The sequence below is a fragment of the Crocuta crocuta genome, unplaced genomic scaffold, assembly GCF_008692635.1.
Source record: "Crocuta crocuta isolate KB4526 unplaced genomic scaffold, BGI_CrCroc_1.0 scaffold1758, whole genome shotgun sequence".
In the NCBI taxonomy this organism is placed as follows: domain Eukaryota; kingdom Metazoa; phylum Chordata; class Mammalia; order Carnivora; family Hyaenidae; genus Crocuta; species Crocuta crocuta.
Window position 1 is genome coordinate 149029 of NW_027531929.1, and position 24508 is coordinate 173536.

Consider the following 24508-nt stretch of genomic DNA (forward strand, 5'->3'; position numbering starts at 1 on the left):
AATCCAGTCTAATATTTGTACCTCCCAGAACTTTCTTACCTTTTCCTTAACACTGTGCCATCTCTGTCTCATTTACTGCAGGCCACACTCATGTCCAAGCCTCTACAGCCATCCCAGCTGCATATTAGGACCAGCTTATGGTGTCCTTCACTCCAAGTCATGGGTGAATGCTCCCATGATGATTAGCTCTCCCTTATCCCACCTGATAGTCTTCCCTCGAACTCTACCCCGGCCCAACGTCTTCAAGATCTGCTTGAACACATTTTGCCCTGGTTTCTGAGAATACATATTAGCCTGATTCCACAGTCCTTCCCATGCCCAAGCTATTTCCTCTCACACAGACGCTGTATATTTCTCTCAGGCTGTGTTGAGGCCTGACCTGGTTCTGAGTTTGGAGAATAATAAGGGTATTGGAAAATGATCTCAAGGAGGTCATGCATCATCTTGCAGGCATCCACCTCACCAGAGACCTTGGCCAGGGCTCCAGGCAATGAAGAACAGCTGCTCCTGCCAGTCCCATGTAAACAGAATCTCGTTCCCAGGTTCATCTACACTGTGGTTACGAACTCAGGTCCCGGTATCCCAGTCTCTTCTTATCAAGGCTTGGACTCTGATAAAGAATTGTCAAATTCCTTGTCCACACTCCTTGGTTTGTGGTCCCAGTCTTCCATTTGCAAAGCCAGCAATGTTACATCTCTCTGACCATCTTTCTGTACTCACATTCCTCTCTGATCATAGCCCAGAAAAGTTCTCTGCTTTTAAGGGCCTACATGAGTAGGGTGGGCCTATCCAGACAACCTAGCATAATCTTCCCATCTCAAGGTCCTTAATGACATTTGCTTCTGCCAAGTAAAGTAAATATATTCACAAGTTCCAGAGATGGTCATCTTTGGGGTTGGGGGGAGTCATATGCCTACTACAAACAGCAATGGGTGATTGCCATGACTGGTCAGTAAACCAGCCCTCAACTCTTATCCTGAGGGTCTGCATTATAGGGCCATTCTGGGTGCTAATCATCTTAGCCTGGATTCTAACAACAACCACCCAGACACAAAAGCTTACATGCAAGTCACATATTTGCAAAATGACCCCAGGATGCAGGAGATGCAAAGGAATAAAACAGAGTAGAGGAAAGCCATGTAAGGATGCACTGTCAAATTGGCCATGGGCCAACTACTAGTTGATTCTGCAGGATCTTCTGAGGAAATTTCTGGAATGCTTCTCAGAACTGTCTGCCCAAGGGACGAAAGGAGGAAGCATTTATCTGCCAGCCAAAGGTCCACTGTTGCTCAAGGGTGGCCCCATGGGAACTTAACTCCTCTGCACTTGCAGGCTGTTGAAATAGTGCCAAGTGAGTTCTGCGGGGACCCCGTATCACAGCGAGGCTAAAGCAAAAGGTCTATAGCGGGAATCCAAAGGGAAGTGCTATCATGTTCTCCAAGATCCTGGTCAAAGACCGAATGGAGAGAGTTGCCACCCTTGTGGCTGGAGGTAAAGGCAAGGCAGAGAGCATCTGAAATGGGGCCAAGGGTTCTGATGCATCAACCAAAGGCCCTAAGGCTGGAAGAAGAAACCTGGCACATTTTGAGGGAGAATGAAATTGTTGCCAACATTTTTAGGTTCATCTACCCTGTGGTTACTAACTCAGGCCCCAGTATCCTAATCTCTTCTTATCAAGGCTTGGACTCTGATAAAGAATTGTCATATTCCTTGTCCACATTCCTTGGTTTGTGGTCCCAGTCTTCCATCTGCAAGGCCAGCAATGTTGCATCTCTAAAGAATGTTTAGATGAAAGCATTGTAAATCGTGATGAGTGTGGTAAGTAGGCAGAGGACACATCCCCTAGGAGTTTTCAAGCCTGAATAAGGAATTCAGTACATGGAGTGAAATGTGCTTACCGCAGAGGAAGGCAGTCTAGGCAGCCTTCAGGGAGGAAGCAACTCTTGAGATGAGGCCCCAAAGATCAACAAGGTTTTGCTAAGGTGGGTTGGAAGCACTTGTTTAATAGCATCTGAAAGACATGGAGGCCCGAGGATGCTTTTGTAAAACGAGTCTAACAAAACTTTCATTTTTCTTTCTTCTTTCTTTCTTTCTTTCTTTCTTTCTTTCTTTCTTTCTTTCTTTCTTTCTTTTTTACTATAGAGGCTTGCACAATGATGACACAGGGCAAAAAAAAGTAAAGGATGAATTTCTTTTTACTTCTAAATATTTAAAGTAAAAATGTGTTATTATTAGAAGCCAGAACTATGATGATCTATAAACTTCTTGAGGATTGGTATTCATAATGTATTCATAATCCTCAGTACCAAATTACTACCATTATAATAATTTTGGAGGGGGAGGAATCACAAGATGACTCTTTTCTTTGACCACAATTTGGAAAAAAAAACAAGGAACCCCGGATTTAATTAAAAGTAGTTGCTCAAAACTTTAAAGAAAAGTATTTGTTTTGATGTCAAGATTCCCTAGCTTGAAATGATTTCAAGATCTGGTTACATTCCTCACTCTGTTGACTTCCTTAGTGTTTCTTTCAGGACATTTCAAACAGCAGATGAGAGAAGTGTTTCAACTGAGTCACAGGAGGATCAAAAGTAGCTGTTTGCATCTGTTTGAGTTTGATCTAGTGCTAAACTTATTCATTAGTGCTCATAAAAACAAACGAAAACCCAGAAGGTTTAAAAAAAAAAAAGTTAAGGGGCGCCTGGGTGGCTCGGTTAAGTGACCGACATTGACTCAGGTCATGATCTTGTGGTCTGTGAGTTTGAGCCCCACAATGGGCTCTGTGCTGACAGCTCAGAGCCTGGAGCTTGCTTTGGATTCTGTGCCTCCCTCTCTCTGCCCCTCCCCTGCTCACACTCTGTCTCTCTCAAAAATAAATAAACATTAAAAAAAATTTTTTTTAAGTTAAGTGCACAAATAGAAAAGCACAAATTCCAAAAAGGAGAAAGGGAAGCCTATTAATCAGGATCCAAGAATTTGCAGAAGTAACCTTAGAGAACACTAGCCCATTTTCTAAATGACCCAGAGGGATAGACTGGCCCAGAAAATAAATGATCAATAAGTATTGAATCGAGACATGACATGATGATATGAGCTGATCGGGAATAGAAAATAATCTAGGTTAATTCCTAATTCATACAATCCTCAGAGTTGATACAGCTCTTAGCAATGATCTGGTCCAGAGTTACCGCCAATGCACAGATTCTCTCTATAAAACTCCAGGGAGTACCAGCAGCATGTGACTCTTAAGCTGGAGACTCTTGCTGGTTAAAAGCAGTTCATTGGCTCTAAAGTTTGATCCTTAATTGGCAACTCTTAATCTTAGGTTGTTTTTTAGGGAAACATAGTAACTCTCTTCATAAATATTTACAGCCAAGTTTATACATTCTCACCATCCTCTTTGGGAGTTAATGTCTTTGTTTGAAATGTAAGAATAATAAATTATCCGTACAGATTCTTGACTAGCTCCTTGAAGGCAAGACCATATGCCTTGTAACTCTTTAATTCTGACTTAAGCAGAGTGCCTTGCTTATATCCGGTTTTCAACTGTTTTCTGAGTGATGAATGAATAAACTAGTGAATGTATGACTGAAATGAAACAAATGCCCGCATTTAAAAATAGCATAGTAGTTGATTTCTTGCCTAAACTCTTAGTTGAGGAGGGGAAAAAAAGAATACTCAAATATCTGAAATATTTCTCTAAAACTTTATTCAAAGTTATTCACCTCACTGCTAATAAAGTGTACAGTTGATGCTCTGTGCCAATATCACTAGGCTTGCCCATTGCCGGCAATGGACTTGGAGAAACCCATTTCCTGACACCCAAAAGTTAAATTACTCTTTTCAAAACATACCAAACTCCCAACACTTGTGAAAGCATTACATGCACCATTTTCCCATTAATCTTTAAATGTGAACTTACATTATTAATCTACATCAGTGGATGTTAAAATGAAGTCATTTTAACAAATTATGACTGTACAAATCAAAACACCACTAGTTAATATTAGACAAGAGTATTTTACAAACACTACATTACATATTACCTTGCAATCTGAAACATTACAGTTCATATTTGTGTAAGTTTATCTGAGATAACTGAAACTTCACAGAATTTAAGAGCAAATAAAGTTTAAAAAATTGAGTTCTGTACATTAGTTCCAACTATCTCTATGTTACAATCTATAAGGCTCATGTCATAGTTCAGCACCAAGAAGATCTACAAAACGATCTAACCAGTTGTCATATTCATCCTATGTGATAGTTTTTGTTGTTTTTTTAAGGTGAAAGTCTAAAAAAATGCTTTATAAATCCTACTTCCAGAACTTGAAATGGAATACTCTTTTTGGCTGGTCACACTATATAAAACGTGGGTTGCAGTTTTTTTTAATTTTCATTGAAAAGAGACCCAAAAAAGGAAGAAAAAATAAAGGAATACTTACACAATGAATTTAGGCTGTCAGTCTTTAAGTTGAATTTATAACACTGAAGCATCAGAAGTAAGCTAATAATGCCCGGCCTCATCCTTCCATTTTGTTTTAAAAATTGAAAAGGCAGCCAGAAAGACATTTTATTTATTCTCCAAAACAAGGTGCAAGGAAGGATCCCAACACTTCCTCATACACTGCTTCACCGACATCTCAGTGTTGTTGAGCATAATCCACCTTGAGCCAATGATCCAGAAGCAGACCCAGAGCTACCTCCATGGCTCCCTGGTGCAGCACGCTGTCTATACCAGCCGGCCGCTCAATGCTAGCATCTCTCTGTTTACAGAGGTCATTACAATAACTCGTCACCGCTGGCCTGGATTTAAAGCAACGTTCCAGTTTCCAGAACCAGTGCTATCGTCTCAACTCCTCTCCCTCCTCAGGACTTATAAATTATAGAAAAAGAGCATGTTTGTCTTGCCACTTTTAAACAGGGTTTGTGCATATCACATTTTAAGACCATACGCCCTAAACTAGAAACTTTTTTCAAAAACCACAGGTACTTTCGGTAAGCTTGTTTGTTCAAAGTACAAAATTCTCACGTGTTTAAAAACATTAAAATCGGAGACTAGTACCTCTGCTTTCTTCGCCCAAAGCACACAACTCGTCATACCACATTTAAAAACTAGGCTTCATGCATACAAATGGCCAGGGAGGTATGAAGTTTACAGAGCCCTTAGACGTCATTCCGGTACATTAAGCATTGGCTAGACCACGATAGGAAGCATGTTAGCAAATTGAGCAAAGAGACTTTCCCAAGAACACGATAGTTTTCCAGGCTCCATGTCAGTCACATAAAAAGTTACGTAACATGTAATCCTTTAAAATTGTCCCCAGACACAGACATCCCCTTCCCAGAACTGTTCCCATACATACCCGCCCCCCGAACCCACACTGAAGTCTTCCACCTCACACAAGTATCTTAATGCTCCCCGTTACTAATGACAGCTGCTTCAGGTTCTGCTGCTGTTGCGGGGAGTCTTGGCACTTTCTTAGCAGGACTTGGAATATGCTAAAGTCAAAGGAAAAAGAGTTGTTGAGTCTTCTGGTTTTTTTTTTTAAAGAGAATGCTAATTAAAATTCTAATTAAAAAAACCCGAGAGAGGACAACTTTGGAGAGGTTTATGCTAAACATATATCCTATAGAACCTTTCATGGAAGGAACTAAATAGCTATTCTTTACCTTAAGGTGAAGTACTACGCAAATACTCATAGAGCAAGGGAGAGAAGCCTACAGAGACCTTCCATATACAGTATTCTACTTGCTACTCTTGCGTTCCCAACTCCGAGTCTAGTGCCACGACTTGCTACCTAATTTGTGTAAGAGCAAGAAGACAGACTATGCATTCATCAAATTTGTGATGAGCAGATAAAATATACAACTTCAAGGTTATAAAGTCCTTAGTTTAAAGTGTAGCCATGATCCTTGGCAAGTCATCTAACTTTTTGCAGTTTCATCTGTAAAATGGGACAGTATCATTTAGTCAAGATGGATTTTGTAAGGATTAAGTTAGAAAAGATAAATAGGGGCACCTGGATGGCTTAGTCGGTTAAGCATCCGACTCTTGATTTCATCTCCAGTCGCGATATCACAGTTTGTGAGTTTGAGCCCCGACATGGGGCTCTGTGTTATCAACACACAGCTTGGGTTCTCTGTCTCCCTCTTTCAATCTGTACCTCCCTAATCTCTCTCTCTTAAAAATAAATAAACATTAAAAAAAAAAAAATGTAAATGAAGTTCCTAGCATATAATAGGAGTTCAAATCATTGCTTTTATTGCTCCTGTTTGACGATGTGTAGAGATTTGACAATGGCCTGAGAGAAGAGATGAGGGGGGCTCCAGACCCCTCATTACCACAAATGGGCCTTCTCTCTACATCAGTTTTCCTTTAAATGTTGGTATTATTAATAAAACCTAGTATTTACTACTCATTTTCAAAATGCTGATAATCTGAGTGCAGAGCACTTTATACAGCTGGAATCTAACACCCAAGCCCTAGCTCTGATTTACGCTGCTTTACTCACATTCCTTTAGGTGGTTCGGTCTCAAGTCCCTCAGAGATCTGGGGCTGGAAATTTCTTATGCTGTCATAGGCAGAGAGCAAGCATGAAGAGCTTTACCCACCTCAGTGGCCGTACTCGAACGCACAAGTCCCCCTCCTTCGCCCGGGGTGTCGTCACTGGGAGAGGGGCGCCGGGCGTAGGTCCTCCTGTGCTTCTCATCCACTCGCACCAGGTACCACGTTCCTTCGAAGAGTGAATCTACTGAACTCTGGGGAATATAGTTGACTAAAGAAAAGGAACAGAATATGAAACGTTAGTTATGACATACAATTCACCTGCTAATAAAACTAGAGATAAAAAGTTGTGTATTTCCTGACAATTTTCACTGACACCGTACTAGCACTGAATAAAGCCTAGATATCCTTATCTTATACGTAACAGGTTTCATATCATTAGAGCCCTCCAATAGGCTTTTCGGTGTATACCTAAACGTTTAAACACAATTTGGTATTTTTACCCAAGTGATGAGTGTCTTCTCTGAGCTTCATGTTTTCAGCAAAGACATCTGGTGCCACGCAAGTTCTTGAGTCAAGTCTTGATTTAAGATCACATAAACTTGCTGTTATTTTATCAAGAGCAGACCCTAAAATAGTAAACACCAAGATTAAAAGACAAAAAGTTGCATGCCCCAAAGCCTGAACAAAATGCTACCAAATGGAAAAACAACTTTTTGTTCCTTGTAGAACTACCAGAAGTTAAACAACAAGAGAAGATGGTGTCTGTTAAGCGCAGCTTCCTATGACATTTGTTTGGTATCAGCCAACAGACAAGTTAGGAAATCAGTGGGCTTTGAAACTATAAATAACTTGTCTATGGTCAATCCACAGTTTTAGAGTGATGCCAAGTCTTCCATCAGTTTTCCTCCATGCTTTTGCTCCTTCCTGCTCAGGGAAGGCACAAAGGTTTCTTAAAATATAAGGTGAAACCATAAGCCTATAAAAATCAGATATCTTAGTATAAAACCAAACCAACGAGGAAAGGTTTGCTAGTCCTCATCTGAGCAGACTCAAAAGCCGCCTACAGTAAATAGATAAGCATCACTTTCCATACCTATATCTCCTGGTTATAAATGCTTTAAAAATGAGACAAAAGATAAAAATAGTTACTCGTTGAAAAAGGAAAAGTCAAAGACTATGCCATAAGATTTTTTTTATGTGGCTCAGTAAGTTAAGCATCCAACTTCATCTCAGGTCATGATCTTGAGGTTCGTGAGTTCAAGCCCCACATAACCCACAGAGCCTGCTTCTGACCCTCTAATCCCCTCCTCTCTCTGCACCTCCCCTGCTTGAGCTTGCTCACTCTCAAAAAATAAATAAAACCTTTAAAAGAAACATTTCTGTAAACATTTGGGGAGGAGGAAGTATAGTGCAGTGCTGTGTTCGTTCTTTCTTTTTCAAGAGAGAGAGAGAGAGAATGCTCGCAAGCAGGGGAGGAGGGCAGAGGGAGAGAGACAGAATCCTAAGCAGGCTACACGCTCAGCACTCAGTGCAGAGCCCAACATGGGGCTTGATCTCATGAACCGTGAGATCATGACCTGAGCTGAAATCAAGAGTTGGTCACTCAACTGACTGAGCCACACAGGTGCCCTGCCGTAATACGATTTTCTAAAGCTCATTATATATATTTTCTGACTTGGATGAGAGGGAAGATCTCCCAACTGAGACATAATCCTGCCATTTACCCAGTTAAGGCAGATTCTTCAAGAGTAAAAAGCTGGCCACGTTGAAAGAAGTGATGAAGATTCCAATGTAATTATCTGTGGGACAGATTCAAGCGCTCACTTGGGAAGCCCGCTTAATCGACCTTGGTACGGCAGCTGCTCAATACCTACTTGTCAGGAGAGCTGGCATTTACCTGGTGTGGCATCTTGCGTAACTCTGAGGGAATACATGGTGGCGGCCAGACCAGAGCCGTAGGAGAACACGCCAATCCTCTTTCCCGCCAGCTGCTGAGGGGTGTACCTGCGCAGGGGGAAGAAGCGTCATGAAAAAGTCCCACTGATCCAAAACTACAGGGTGTGGGAAGACTAAGCTGGGAGTTAAAATTCATCCTGTAGCCTCGGGAAGCCTAGCACTTTACAATAAGCACAGAGGAAACAGAAGTATTCGTCTCTTTGGGAATGATGGGGCCTTATGAAAGTTAGTATGCCATAAAGTAAGTTACTCTGTCAATCAGGGATTCACAGTTCAACTGCAGGTCAAGGGTAAGAAGACCACGAGAACAGCAGCCAGGAAAAGCCAGTATGAAATGGAAATGAAGTGCTCAGGAGTAACTGTAGCCTCGTCCCATTTATCCCATAGGTCAATGGACAGTAGGTAGAGAGCCTAGCAATAAAATGTCATCCTGTGACCTGCCAACAACATGCCCGACACCAGCTTCGGTCTTCGAGATCAAATGTCCCCAAAGCAGCTGAAAAGTGTACTTACTGTGCTAGAACAGATGCAAGGGAGCCGTACACGGATGAGGTGTACATATTTCCATTTTGATTTGACACAAGCAAAGAAGCCTTTGTTTTCTGATTAAAGAGTTCAGAACTAGCCTTCATAAATGCCTTTTCCACATCTCTATCAAAGTAGGTATCTTCTAATTTAACATCCCTGAAAGATTTAGAAAGAAGACCATCTTACAATACTCCAAGACTACATTTTTATTATACTAGTGGACATAACTAATATTCTAATCTGTGTGTATGAATCACTTTCCCTATATATTAAAAGCCAAGTAGCAACATGCTAATTGTTATGGAAGATGTAACCGTTGTACACATATGGTCCTTTTTTGTCAAACTTTTTTATAATCGTGGTAAGACAACTTAATTCCAGGGGCGCCTGGGTGGCTCAATCGGTTAAGTGTCTGACTTCGGCTCACGTCATGATCTCACGGTTCGTGGGTTCAAGCCCCGCATTGGGCTCTGTGCTGACAGCTAGCTCAGATCCTGGAGCCTGCTTCAGATTCTGTCTCTCCCTCTCTCTCTGACCCTCCCCTGCTCACACTGTCTCTCTCTCAGAAATAAAATTAAAATAAATAAATAAAATAAAATTTTCATGTCTATAAAAATAATGGTTTAACAAACATATAATAAAATACTCTCATATAGAAGGGAAAAAAATCGTAACAACTCTTACCCAAAGGCTTCCAGGCCACTGTAGATACTGTTTTTATCTCTGTTCTGGTCATTAAGGAAGTCATTCAGCAACATCCGAGCTAGAGATTTCTGAACCAGCTTACAGTAGGGTGAGTGGAAGATCATGAAACCAAAATCATTCAAGGTAAAATCTTTATCATTTCCCTCTGAAAGAGAAACCCAAAGAAATTATGAAATTCATTTAAACCACTAACTTTTGAAGTGTGATTTTAGAACAAGGCTAGGATGTTTTTATATCTTTAAACAGCAACCAAAAATATACTGTATAACAAAATATCTCTAATGACTTAAAATGCAGATCAAAAAGACATCCAGAAACAGAACAACATCCACGACCACAGCACTGTTTTCATACTTAAGAGTCTTAAGACTGTAATTAATTTAGTGGGTTGGGGGCCAGCTTTTGTTTTTTTTAACCTTAGAGTATTTTTTTAATGAAAGACAATACAGTAGAAAATAGCAAACTACATAACTTGTGGCAGGGATAAGTAATTTTATGATATTTTTATTTCAGTTTAGCAAGCACAATGTAGAATGTACTTCTCACTATGGATCCTAATAAAAAGTTAGAAAATCACTGTACTGTTAAATACTGTTGAACAGTATGACATTTTACACAATGCAAGAACACTTCTTCTCCAGGACCACTATAAATCTTATGATGTTATTCAATATTATTTTTAACCCTCTCTCACAACCTCTATAAAGCAAAGTTCCTTTATGGAAAAAGCCTGATTTATATGATACTGCATGTTTTAATTGCACTAATTCAAATACTGTACTTTTCAGTATATCTCAATAACTTTTTTAGGGTTAAAGATAGAGATTAATGAGGACACTGAAAAAGCAGTATGAATTCACAGATCACATGCAAATGGCCTATGGGGGGAGGGAGTCACTTCGGTAATTTATTTTCATTAGAGTTTAGCTGCAAACTAAAGCCTTATAAAAGAACCTCCCTCAAAAGATGAACAAAATTCAAGTTACTCTCTTTTCTTTTTTTAAAGTTCATTTATTTTGAAAGAGAGAGAGAAAGACAGCACAAGTGGGGGAGGGGCAGAGAGAATCCCAGGCAGGCTCTGTGCTGTCAGCTCAGACCCTCACATGGGACTTGAACTCATGAACCGTCAGATAGTGACCTCAGCCAAAACCAAGAGTCGGACACTTAACTGACTGGGCCACCCAGGTGTCCCCAAGTCACTTTCTATTACCCTAGTTTTAATTTTTTAACTGAGGATAAATCTAAGTATTTTTGCATAGATATACCTCATTTCCAAAGCTTACCTCTTTTCCTAAATTACACATTCCCAGAAACTATGGGAATATGCAATCTGGTAGGTAAGGAAGAAATGGTTAAAGGACACAAATAAAGGACACCTACAAAGCAACATCTCATTAAAGACACTTAGTACATCACACTGCCCTCAACAGACACCAAAACCAAGAAAAATGGATGAAACCCACCTTTCTGCCACTGGGCACGGATCTTTTTGCGGTAGACAGCATAGCAGCGGTCTAACGCACTGAGGTAGCACTGTATGGAGAGTTTTCCATCTACTATAGGATATTCAGAAAGCATGTCAGGCTTGTAAAAGTCATAGGCATGTTGCATATGTGTCCCACGAAGTCCTATTGGAACAAAAAAGGAAGATGATATGTATTTCTGATGTGTGATGTTTGTATGTTAGTAAGCATATCCCGTTACATGGGGACTTTCCTTAATTATCTAGTCCACTCTTGCCACTTGCAGTATAGAAATCACAAGGTGAAACTAGTATGTAATTGAAATGGAATGTAACAGCATCCACAGAGAGGCCTGAGACTTCTTTGATACACAACATTTTACACAAACTTCATACGTCTTAAAGGTACATCACAATTGCGCTTCTGAACTGCAAACAAATTAAACTTGTCACTAATGAGTGACAATGGGCCAGCTGCTCTTTTCAGTTATTACTTAAACCCATCTTACTTCTCTTTAAATGAGAATGACATTACTCACTTCATAAAATTGCTGTAAAGACTAAACACATAAAGCACTGAGCAGGTAGTACCCGCAGTTAATGAACACTCAGTAATTACTGGCTTCTGATTCTATTTTCAACTTTCTCAGCACACTTTGCTAATAAAAAAAAGAAATGTTCTCTTAAACACTCACCTCGGTCAAAAATTAAAGGAGCGTTTGGCCCAATGAGCAGAGCGACAGCTCCAACTCCCCCCGTGGGTCTAGCATTTCCTGTGGCGTATACAGCGATATCTCCTGCAACCACCAGGGCATACCGTCCTGAAAAGTATTTTTGTTAGTGTATCAGAAGGCGATCACCAGTATAAATAACACAGGTATAAATTGAAGTCTTCTATTTTTCTAGAATATGCTTTCCTCATCTTTGGCAAAGAAAAAATATTTCCAAAGTTTTATAACTTTGTCCTACATGCTGAAGATAACAAGTTTGTAGTTCAGATAAGTTGAAAGAGCTAGATTTGTGAACCTATTCAAACAAGTGTTTGGGCCTGTGTATCCTCAAGGAGGGTCCCTTTGGAAAACACGTAACATACCATCCCAAGAGCTGGATTCGATCCAGTTAACAGCATTAAAGACAGCAGCTGTGCCTCCATAGCACGCATTAGTCGTGTCGATTCCTTCTACGTCTGTGTTCCCAGACTCCTCAAACAGCTGCATCAAATTAGTCTTCACGGACTTGGATTTGTCGATGATCGTCTCTGTTCCAACTTCTAAACGCCCAATGCAATCATACGAAAGGCTATTTCTCTCCATAAGATTCTGAACCACAGTCATGCAAAGAGAGTTGATATCTTCTCTATCTGTGCAGAAGCCCATTCTGGCCTGGCCCAAGCCAATAGTATACTTTCCAGCATCTACACCATCATATTTTTCCAACTCTGCTTGGTCAACGTATTGAGAAGGAAAATAGATCTCAAGGGCAACAATTCCCACATCTTTTGGCCAGCAGGCTTCTGCATTCAAAGGAAGTGACCCAGGCATGGTGAAAGAGCTTTAGAAAGAAAAACAGAAAAAAAAATGTTGTTTTAGGCTATAAATTGCAGATTGTCAAGTTCAAACTTAAGAAATCAACATTAAAAGTTCAATTCTCACCCAAAATGTTAATTCACTTTCTAAGTTTAGTATATTTTATTTAGGGCAAAGTTTATTTTATTATTATTTTAATTGAAGTATAGCTGACACACAACGTTACATTAGTTTCAGGTGTACGACATAGTGATTCGACAACTCCATGCAATATGCTGTGCTCGCCACAAGTGTAGCTACCATCCATCACCATACAATGCTATTACAATACCACTGACTATATTAGGGGCAATTTTAATGTGTGAAAGTAGCAATTATAGTATGAATGGAATACTATTATTTAAAATTTCTGTCTTTTAGAAAGATCTGCACTTTATTTAAAACTAGATCTCTTCGGGGGTGCCTAGCTGGCTCTGTTGATGGAATGGGTGACTCTTGATCTCGGAGTCAGGAATTTGAGCCCCATGCTGGGCATAAAGATTACTTAAAATAAAATCTTTAAAAAAAGCAAAAACAAACAAACAGAAAAACCCTAGACCTCTTTAGATTTAAGAAATGATTATGAAAGGTAAAGAAAACTCAAATAAGATTCTTCTATTGTAAAGAACTATAAGATAAAATATAATGACAATTTAGTAATATAGTCCTCAAATCAGAATTCAAGTACCTGATCTATTCCTGGACACCCAAGAAAGTTTAAATAAATAAGTCAGTCAGTCACTCATCATAGATATATGGATTATTCACAGCTATTGACTTTAAGAGACTTTAAAAATTGTTAAATCAGGGGCACGTGGGTGGCTCAGTCAGCTAAGCCTCTGACTCTTGATTTCAGCTCAGGTCACGGTTTAATGGTTCATGAGTTCAAGCTCTGCACTGGACTCTGAGCTGCCAGTATGGAGCCTGCCTGGGATTCTCTCTCTCTGCACCTCCCTGTCTCTAACAAACAAACAAACAAAATTAAAGAAAAGTCAACTATAGAAGTCTATCAAGTCAATCTGTACGACGTCCCTGTTATTATAAAGAACTCCACTCCCTCACCCAGAACCCATATGATTTAATTTTAAGCAAAAATAAGTTCCAGGACCCATCAGAGGGTGACATGCCAATATCCTATACTTTCTACAGCTAGTATATAGGCAATAAATGGTCACAAGGTATCACTTAGCTTCTAAATCAGGGGGGAAAAAACAAACTCTGATTCAAATTTGAAAACTGGTAATCCATATATTATTTGTGTGGCATCTAAATAACACCCCTTAAAACTACTCCTCTCTTTTTTAAAGGTCACTACAGAAAACTGTTGCCACACTATACAAACTTTCAGTAGCGTCTAGATTTATTTACTAACAGTAAAAATAAATGTACTAGCCACTCAACACCATTGCTTTGTGCCTACAGGCAAGTCACATGACCTACTAGAGTCTCAATTCTTTTAGAAACTGTATTAGTCAAGAAAAGGTATTCTAGATTATTTCTAACACAGGAGAATCTAATATAGGGAATGGTTACAAATTTGTTGGCTGGGCGGTTATTCAGATCCCAAGAGCTCACACTCCTACTGAAGCTGCTGGGGCACCTCTGCTACTGAGCTAGAGCCAAGATGCCCCTCTTGTCCCAACCCTTCCTGCGTCTGCCACCGACAACAAGACCGCCCCTGCTTCCCACCTTCCAATCTCTCTTGAGTACTTCCATGGGCAGTCGACCCAAACCCAGCTGGCATAGGAGTCAGAGAAATCTAGTCGTCAGGCTTTGAAGAATGGCACAGCCTATTAGTTTTAGAAAAAGAAGTTTTTCCTTATTTAAACTTCTACAACTTGGGGCACCTGGGTGGCTCAGTTGGTTGTGTGCCCGACTCTTGATTTCAGCTCAGGTCATGATCTCGTGGTTGGTGGGTTCGAGCCCCACATCAGGCTCTGCGCTGACAGCATCGAGCCTGCTTGGGATTCTTGAGACCCTCCCTCTGTCTCAAAATAAATAAACTTAAAAAAGACAAACTTCTACAACTCAATTTCCTTTGTAGGCATCACATAATTGTAAGGTGCTATTTAGGTGACAGAATTTCAGGTCTTCATTGACCTAAAGGTCTTAGCTTGTGAGCGTTACCTGGGTCCTACTGGTTCACCAACCTTCTGTAGCACTGACCAACTCACTACTTTGACTCCTAAAAGTGAAAAGTAAGATCCTATATTTATGTCATTTGTCCCCTGCCACTCTGCAAACTCTGGTATAATATTAGGTATAACGAGTTACAAACTACTACAATAATGAGTTGTTAATTATTGAAATCTTGAGAGAGTATCTAAAACAGAGAGGTTATCCTTAAATCATGTAATAATCTACTCTGAGCCCATAAGTCATCAAGTTATGAGCATATCAAAACCTAAAAAATAAGCCCCTAAACTTATATATAATCACAAAATCTAAGCTAAAGGTCTTAAGTAAGGGTGGGGAGCCTGGGTGGCTCGATCAGCTAAGTGTCCAACTCTTGATTTGGCTCAGGTCACGATCACATGGTTGTGGGATCAAGCTCCCCACGTCGGGCTGTGCACTAACAGCACAGAGCCTATTTGGGATTCTCTCTCTCCCTCGCCGTCTCTCTGCCCCTCCCCTGCTCATGCTCACTCTCTCTAAAAATAAATAAACATTTAAAAAAAAGTCTTAAGGGATATCATTGAATCTTCCTTCTGAATACAAGATTCTTATGTATATGTTTTCTCAGTCATCCAAACAATGACAACATGTTATATGCCGAACATTTGGGATCCATTTCGTAGGAGATAATCCTCACCCTTTCAAATAAATATTCCCCACCTTGTGCGTAAGATACAAACACCTAATACTAAACAAGTGAAACAGCAGAGACAGTCAGATTATGTTATGGAGAACTACCTGACCCGGCCTGGTGGCGGGGGAAAAGAGTGGGGAGAGAGGTTTCTTGGTTACTGGCACTGACTTGAGTCTTAGGAATGAGTAAGGAGTAATCAGTAAAGCTCTACAGAAGCAAACGGTGGTAGAAGATTTTCAACAGGGTGGACAGCATACATAAAGGCACAGGCCTAAGAACTGTGAAAAATTTTACTAATTTACTTGGGGAAATGTGAGGCTCAGGGAGTAGATCAGGCATGTAGTAGGTCAGGAGAACTAGGTCAGAGTCAGGTCAGAAGGTTCTGGTATGCTAATGTTAAGGAGCTTCAACTTCATCATGAAGACATTAAGGAGCCATCGAAGGTTTTAAAGAGGAATGACATGGGTCATAGTAGCATTCAGATCAGTGTTTTTCCAACTCTGGAATCAGTTTAGTGAATGGCAAACAACATTTTTAAAAATGTAATAGAAAAAAACAGAAAATATCAGATTGTTCGGCACACAGTACATTTAAGAATTTTTTCATGAAAATTCCTTTTCAATCATTCACACATACCCTGTGTTGCAATATAAAGTATATTTCTTACTGAGGGTCACAGTCAAAACGATTTGAGAGTCAACGTTTTGCACAATTGCTGGTGCTGTGCAGAGAACAGATGTGAGTTAGGGAGCAGGTCCAGCAGCCCAGATAAGACAGGTCATGAAGCAGAGCCATGACTACATGACACGGGGGGGAAGAAGGAAAAGCGTCAAAAAAATACGGAAGCAAAACACTGGCAGAAATTGCAATGGACAAGAAGTTAGGAAAAGAAGGAAGTGTTTAGGATGGTTCCAGATTTCTGTCCTCAACCGTTATGACCTGACAGACGTTCTGTCAAATTGGCTGAGTGAACAGAGAAGCACCTCTTTCCTTTTACTATTCTTTCCCCTCTTCCACGAAAACCTAGCAGTCTATGATCATCTAAACTGTGCTACACTGAAGCTGAAATAAAGACGTAAAGGGACTACAATGTCACTAGGGAGATTCTCAGTTCACAGAAAAATAAGATGAAGTCCTCTGGATAATCCGCAGGAAAAAGCTCTACAATTAGTGTTGAAACACATCCATATCCTTAGAAGAGGAGTCCCTCCTACATGCTACCCTCGAAGTCCCCAAACCAGAGGCAGGACGATCACCCACCTTCCCAGCCTTTCCCACAAGCTGACACTTTAGGTTCTTTCCAACTCTCCAAACTGCTCTAAACATCCTGAGCACAGTGTGATTTCCCCTGCCTGGCCCAACAGCTTGCCATGCTTTTAGAAATAAAATAAACAAATATATACAATCTTCTGAAGGTATACACCAGTTTATAAAAAGCCATAATGCAAGGCTGTGATTCCAGAATTAATCCATATTTACCATAATCTGACTAGCTCTGATCAGTTCTTATATTATGGTTCTTAAGAAATAAGGTATAACTCTGTCATTCTTAAACCTCCAAGAGGTTAAATTAAGTGCCTTGTTTCATTTGGGGTAGAAAATGTAGCTTAACTAACCCACTCACATCAAGGTGAAAGTCAACCATGACCCTAATCTTGGTATGGAAAAAATTTTATAATATCTTACTCAGCCAATATTCTCATTCTCTGAGGGGTTTTGATGCCAACATGTTTATTATATTCCCAATAAAAAAACCATCTAATTAGAAATGCGTAGCTTTTGGTTGAAAATTAAGGGGGAGTAAAAAGTAGGAAAAGAATGGAAAATTAATACAGGGAAGTAACTGCTTCCATGGCATTTCAAACCACAAAAAATATGATATAGTTTCCGATCTGTAATCTTTACTTTTAACTATCATACTAAGCATGTGCTCTCTGTTGTCCTCTCAATGCTCTCTGAAGTGGGCCGGAAATAAATTATAAAAAGAAAAAGAAAAAAGCCAGCTAAAGATCCCAGATTTTCATATTATGGTGTTAACTCCATTCAGACTGGGGTACTTTGGTTAATTCACTATTCTAAATATCACAATAAAAAATCTAACTAGAACATAGTTTAAAAATCTGATAGTTTAGGGACGCCTGCGTAGCTCAGTCGGTTAACCGTCTGACACTTGATGTTGGCTTGGGTCATGGTCTCACAGCTGAGGACTTGAACCCCACATTGGGCTCCGTAGGGTCCGCACTGAGTGCGGAGTCTGCTTGGGATTCTCTCTCCTCTCAGCCCCTCCTTCACTCGCACCCTGTCTCAAAATAAATAAACTTAAAATACAAAATCTGACAGTTAAAAAATTACCTTCATATATTTTTAGCCTTTTGCTGGTAAAAAGGTACTTCATTACTTTTCAGAGCACTGTATGCACAATTAGAAAAATATAGCAGTGGGATAATGGGGATTCTATTCTGTGTTTATAATATAGAAAAATCTCTTTTAAAATTTTCCTTTAAAAAGGAGAGGAAAGGCATACGTTTAAAAAAAATGAGTTTCTAGATATTAAACATTAGTCTAATCATCACAAAATTGGATGGTCTCCCAAAACATTACGGCATTAACTGAGGTTTAAAGACGAGGTATAACTCTGTAATGGATTTTAAGAATGTGTGGGGCACACAAATGGCTATTGGCCCTAGGATTAAAACTAAATTTCCCCCTTCCGTTAGAGAGGAATGCCTTCCTTCAGCAGCATGACAGGATGCCATACCTGTGTGAGGGATAAAGGACTGCAGTCTCCAGGTCTGTCACTCTGTTTCCTCCTTCAGGCGCTAGGAATTTCAAATAAGAACTTCTTTTAAAGTCATAAATCACCACACGAATTCCAATAATGACTCCAATTCCAAGTGTGTTAAAATAAACATTTCCTTGTCCAATTACATAACATAGAACAAAATTTGACTTTGCTTGGAAAAATGGTACTTAAAGCTTATTAAACGTTTCCGCTTATTTCATTAGTGCTTCTACTGGTAGGTTCAGTCCTGCTAATGAACTGACATATTGAAGTTCGTACCACTGATTCAGGCTTTAAACCAAGTGTGATGCTGGGAGAGTTGTTAGTTGTCTTCACTAATTTGAAATTATTAAGAATTGAAGGAAAGGATTATCAGTAAGTTGTACAGGACTGGCAAACTCTGGAATAAACTGATTTATACAATCAAGAGCTTGCTCTACACTTAGAAGAGTTGGTGGCTTTAGTGACTTGTGCCTCTTTGAGCTTTAATTTCCTCCTCTATAAAATGGAGTGAAGGGACTCAGGGTGGCTCAGTCGGTTAAGTGATCGACTCGATTTTGGCTCAGGTCCTAATTGCACGGGTTTGTCAGATTGGACCCCATATAGAGCTCAGCGCAGACAGTGTGGAGCCTACTTGGGATTCTCTCTCCCTTTCTCTGCCCCTCCCCTGCTCACACTCATTCTCTTGTGCTCTCTCTCTCTCTCAAAATTAATAAATAAGCCTAAAACAAAATTTTAATGGATTTGATACCCATCCTCCCAGATCATCTTGAAGAGTTTGTTGAGAAGATAAATCATGTAAATAATGCTTTGTAATATAAAGCACCAACACATCGTTATCTTAGTTCTTAGAATTTTTCAAACGAAATACGTATACTTCCAGCAAGACCTAATTACCTTCCTTTATTTAATCTTAAGCCCCTAGTTTTCAACAGATCCACCTTCACTCTCCCCAACTTTTTAATAAGTAATTTTCCCTATAGTGCTTGCGTTAAAAAGATAAGCATGCAATATCGAGACAAAAGAGCATCAAGCTTTATCATCATTTAAATTATGTGGAAATACAAAGGGATTGTGACACTGGCACATTTTCTTCAGTCCATCTGTTCTGAAGGAGTATTACTTGAGACAACAGTTCCTATATTAATAACAAAAACACAATTACCTTTGCTCTCTATGTAATTATTGGCAAATTTTACATCTGTCCTTGACTGATTAACCAGAGACCACATTCAGTAGTCTGAATTATTTATCGTAAAAAATTTAGTAAAGCTTTATTATTCCTTTTACAGGATTACATTTAAGAGCTCCTCACAGATTTACTTCCTTTTACTTCATTACGTTTAACTCCCCTCTGCCCCCAAATAAACAAACCCTGAGTTTTGTAGGAAAAGATAAGACTACTAAATTCCAAAAAACTCTTTGGGGCGCCTGGGTGGCTCCATCAGTTAAGCGTCCGACTTCGGCTCAGGTCATGATCTCATGGTTCGTGGGAGCCAGCTCAGAGCCTGGAGCTTCGGATTCTCTCTCCCTCTCTCTCTGACCCTCCCCTGCTCATGCTGCCTCTCTCTCTCTCTCTCTCAGAAATAAATAAAACATTAAAAAAAAAGATCTCTTTGATTACAAAATTATATATACACTTTGGGAAATAACCTGTATTTTGTCCTTTACTATTTCAATTATGCTTCTGTAACCTGCAAATTAAGCAGACTGCAGGGACTGGTCCTCACTAGTGATTCCCCTTCCATGTTGAGACTATTTAAATAACTTAGTAATATTTCTTCTTGAAACCATGTAGACATATGTATTTGACACTTTTTTCCCAAAGAAATTTCTCCTGAATTGCCAATATTCCCTCTTTCAATTTTGATTATTTAAATTGGGGAGAGTCACCCAGAGAGAAGAGGAGGGGAGGAAAAAGAGAGGAGGTGGAAGAGAAGAGGGGAAAGAAAAGGAGACAGAGAAGAGGGCATTAGAGCAAAGAAGAAAGAAACAGAAGAAAAAAGAAGAGTCACAGTCGGCTGCTGTGCTACTTCAGCCCTCAGGAGAAAGAGAGGCCGGGAGACCAGGAAAGGAAATAGAGGGTGTAAATGCCACTTTAGGGAATAACCCATTAGAAAGAGATTTCCTTTCTCTTCTGCAGTTGCTTGCAGGGTTCTCTATCCTCACTGAGACAGCACCGCCAAAGCCTCCAGCTGATCATGAGCTTATTTCTAACAGAAGGGCCTTTCAGGGCAAATGGGGGAGCAGCATGGGTCAGGATAATAAGTAGTTAATAAGGGGCGCCTGGGGTGGCTTAGTCGGTTAAGCGTCCGACTTTCGCTTAGGTCATGATCTCGCGGTTCGTGGGTTCGAGCCCCGCGTCGGGCTCTGTGCTGACTGCCAGCTCAGAGCCTGGAGCCTGTTTCAGTCTGTGACTCCCTCTCTCTCTGACCCTCCCCTGCTCACGCTGTCTCTCTCTCTCTCCTAGAAATAAATAAAACATTAAAAAAAAAAAGTAGTTAATAAATCACAAGCGGCTGGGCTAGACTAATGTTACCACAGAGCATGTCTGGAGCCTCCAGAGGCCCAATATAGGCACTTGTAGTTTGGCAAAGATTAAAACTGAAAACTGCTGAGACTGCTGGGGCCAGCGAGGTTCAGGCAGGGATGCCTTCTCCGGGGCTTTATTCCAAGTTCTGAATTCCATCTTGGGCACCCCTCTACAGCCTGGATTCAAACAAGTCATCGGAAAAGTTGGTCCAGCACACATTTTGGTCTGTGATCAACGATAAGCAGTTACCTGCTGATCTTTTTCACTATAAAAGGAGAAGAATCCAGGACATCCTTTCTCATGAGAGAAAGAGCTGGCAACCTTTCCTCCTTAGGAGCAAGCAAGCAAAACTACTGCGAAGGCTCTGGCATCGCCTGTATACTCTGGTCTAGTTCTCTAAGTAAAAAACAGACGTTGCTGCCTCTCCCCAGAGTTACTGGACTGCTCATAAATTCTACTCCTATTTGAAGGCCCTGTTCTAAGCTACCTCTTCCAGGAAGGTTTCCTAGAGCTTTCTAATCAGGGTCCCGCACTTCTACAGCAAGAATGTGACTCACACATAGTCTTTATGTTCTACTCTCCAGGGAAAAAACTAGTTATTGGCAGTCTTCTTATCCATACTAGAGTCCTAGGCTCCTGCTGGGAGACGGGCTGTATTTTGATTCCCTTGAAATCCCCTTGAAACCCTGGAGAAAAGGGCATTCAACTGCCAGTTTTTGAGGAGCTAAATTTGGAGTTAGCACAAGGAGAGGACAAATCTTTTAGTTTCAAGTACATACAGCAGCCCTTATTAAGTTCCTTTTGCTATCACTTTGTAAATGAGCTGCAGCACCAAAGAGTGTCCAGAAGGTATTTAAGAAAAGTGGCTTTCTACAGAAAAATGTAAGGAGTCCAAACGGAATAAGAGAACATCTGTTGGTCTTACAAACATTCCCATGTGATACATCCCCCGTCACACACCCCGCCAAGATGAAGACTGTGAGCCTGGAAAGATCGGCTTCTCCTCTACCACTCTAACTATACTCGGCTGACAGACAGCAACTGAACATCATCACATGCCAAGAAGTGTCAGAAGGAATGGATTATTAAGAGTTGAGCCCTACCACCTTCCCATTAGATTGGGTAACATGTTTTCAAGCTTTCTGAATCTATATCACCATCTTGAGAAACATTAAAATATCACACCCTTCTATTTGGTTTGTTAGTAACCCAACATAAAATTTTAAGACTCTGTTCCTTTCCACATGAAACTAAATATAGATTCTGATAGATAGTGCATCAAATTCCTCAAACCAGAACCTCAACTACATATCCCTTCATTCGGTTCCACTGCTTTATGGTTTTAAATAATGCTAGGGTACCCAGGAAATACACATTACATCAATACCGGGGTTTTGCACTTCCTTCCAGGAAAGCTATCTAAAATCTCAATTCAATCAAAAAATCTTGAAGTCAACCCCACGGTTAGAATAACAAAGTATTCCATTTGCAACTACGTGGCTGGAACTAGAGGGTGTTATGCTAAGCGAAATTAGTCAGAGAAAGACAAGTATTATATAACTTCACTCATATGAGGAATTGAAGATGCAAAACAGATGAACGTAAGGGAAAGGAAGCAAAAATAATATAGAAACAAGGAGGAGGACAAAACATAAGAGACTCTTAAACACAGAGAACAAACTGAAGGTTGCCGGAGGGGTTGTAGGTGGGGGATGGGCCAAATGGGCAAGGGGCAGTAAGGAGGGCAATTGTTGGGATGACCACTGGGTGTTATACACAGGGGATGAATCACTGGAATCTACTCCCGAAATCATTATTGCACTATATGCTAACTAACTTGGATGTAAATTAAAAATAAACAAAAAGAATGACAAGGTATAAAAGCACTCTAGAGAAATACTTAAGGAAACAAAATGAAAAGCAAGGCCCAGAAATTGCCAGCAGATGACGTGGCCTTGTATGGCCCCAAACATAATATCCCATAATTTCTCCCCACTGGAAACACCTTCCTGAAAACTGGGGTTCCTGACTAAGCTAGAATTGAATGAAGAACAAACCTACAAATTTAGGAGAAAGAGACCTACAAAGGTTAAACCCCAAGAAAAGAGAGTCTTTCTCCTCTCCCATAAAATATGCTTCCCTGCCCTCTTCACCCCCCACAAAAATAACTGAAATTTTAAAAATAAAGTTTTGATCAGAGAAAGAACACAAAACTGCTTAGACGTCTCAAGATGCAAAGAACCTTTTGGAACCGATCCATGTTAAGGACTTCCACTCTGCCTTCTAACAGAATCTGTGCAATGAAAGTCCAAGCTCCGTCTCAGAAGGAAAAACCTGTTAACTATATGAGCACTTCAATTTGTCTTAATTTTGTCATTTATCCTGCCATTGTTTTTCATAGTTCATCCGTGTAATGGAGCCAATGTTACTCAGCAGCCACCAGAACATTTCATCCCACTGCTGCCAGATGACAAGAGCATCAGCAGCAGGGAAGAGATGCAGCAGAGGTGAGCAGCGAAAGAAAGCCTGTGATGGCCAAGGCCACAGGACAAAAGTGACAAGCAGAGACAATCTCATTACCTGTTGTCCAAATCTCTCCTCCTGAGTAGGTCAGAGTAATCTTTTTCTCGACCACTGGTCAAAGCAGGACACACGTTTTTCAAAGACACCATACACTTGGCTTTGAAATGTCCCCGGCTGAATCCAAAACCCACTGTGTGTTAAGGCCCTGTGGGTGCCTGCCCATTACATCATCATATCAGGTCGGGCTGGCCCTAAAGCTATTAGCGGGAGGGAGGTATGGGATTTCAGAATACCAAGGAAACTTTTATTTTTTACATATGGTCATAAAAAATATGGAGGCAGGAACGTGGGAGGCAGGAATCTGTGACATCTGAAGCAAGCTGACTGAAGCAGTGTGACGCTTTCTTGCACCAGAGCTAGGTAACAAAAGTGATGCTTGCCCACTTCCCAGCAACTCTGTATGTGGCTGCAGGGGGACACACCCACTGCCAACCTACAAGCCTCCGTCTAACTGTGATCTTCCCCATCCTTTGGCGTCCACCCTAAACCCAAAGCTCTGGGAAGACCCTGGCAGCCCAGCTCACTCCTCGTCCGCTCCAGATGCGCCTCCCTGCCCCCCAGTCCCCTCCTGGCGATCACAGCCACGTCCCCGGCACCTTCAGCACCTGGCTGACTATGTCATTTAAAACCCTAGCCCTCAACGCCCTTTCGCCTCCTCCCCTCCTCGACAATCTGGCCCCTTGTGAGACCTACCGCAGTCGGCCCCAGGCCCCTGCCAGGGGAGGCCCCGCACGGCCCCGATCGCGGCGCCCCTTCCTCGGGCCGGGACAGGTCCACACCTCCCCCCACCCGGCCGAAGCAGGACCTCCTACGGGCCTAGTCAAGGACATCGCCTCGGCCCAGCCCTCACCCCGCCCGCCAGAAGCAAACCTAGCTCCCTTCCGCGCGGGGCACTCACCCAAACGTGACCTCCGGGTGGTGGCCGTGGAAAGGGAGCGAGCCACGAAAGGGCAGTACGCGGGGCCTCCCCTCCACCACCAGCTTTATAGCCACCGACCCACCCGACTCCGGCAAGGCCGGCAGTCGGTGGGAGGCTGGACAGTGGTTCCAGCAGCCAATCGTGGCCCGCAGAGTAGC

At 41.0% G+C, this 24508-nt stretch overlaps 1 protein-coding gene across 3 annotated transcripts; it reads right to left on the reverse strand.

Annotated features, from left to right (window-relative positions):
- Positions 1–3692: 3692 nt before the first annotated feature.
- HMGCS1 (3-hydroxy-3-methylglutaryl-CoA synthase 1) lies at positions 3693–24468 on the reverse strand. Of its 3 annotated transcripts, none has more exons than XM_077774998.1 (11): positions 24330–24468; positions 18292–18352; positions 12253–12710; positions 11855–11980; positions 11161–11325; positions 9677–9842; positions 8978–9148; positions 8406–8512; positions 7009–7134; positions 6613–6776; positions 3693–5499 (listed from the first exon to the last, which is right to left on the reverse strand). In XM_077774998.1, the coding sequence occupies exons 3-11, from the start codon at positions 12698–12700 to the stop codon at positions 5410–5412; spliced, it is 1563 nt and encodes a 520-aa protein (XP_077631124.1). In that variant the 5' UTR covers positions 12701–12710; positions 18292–18352; positions 24330–24468; the 3' UTR covers positions 3693–5409. The 3 variants fall into 3 exon arrangements, with proteins under 3 accessions (XP_077631124.1, XP_077631126.1, XP_077631125.1); XM_077775000.1 differs by lacking the exon at positions 24330–24468 and adding an exon at positions 23429–23545; XM_077774999.1 differs by lacking the exon at positions 18292–18352.
- Between the last annotated feature and the right edge of the window lie 40 nt (positions 24469–24508).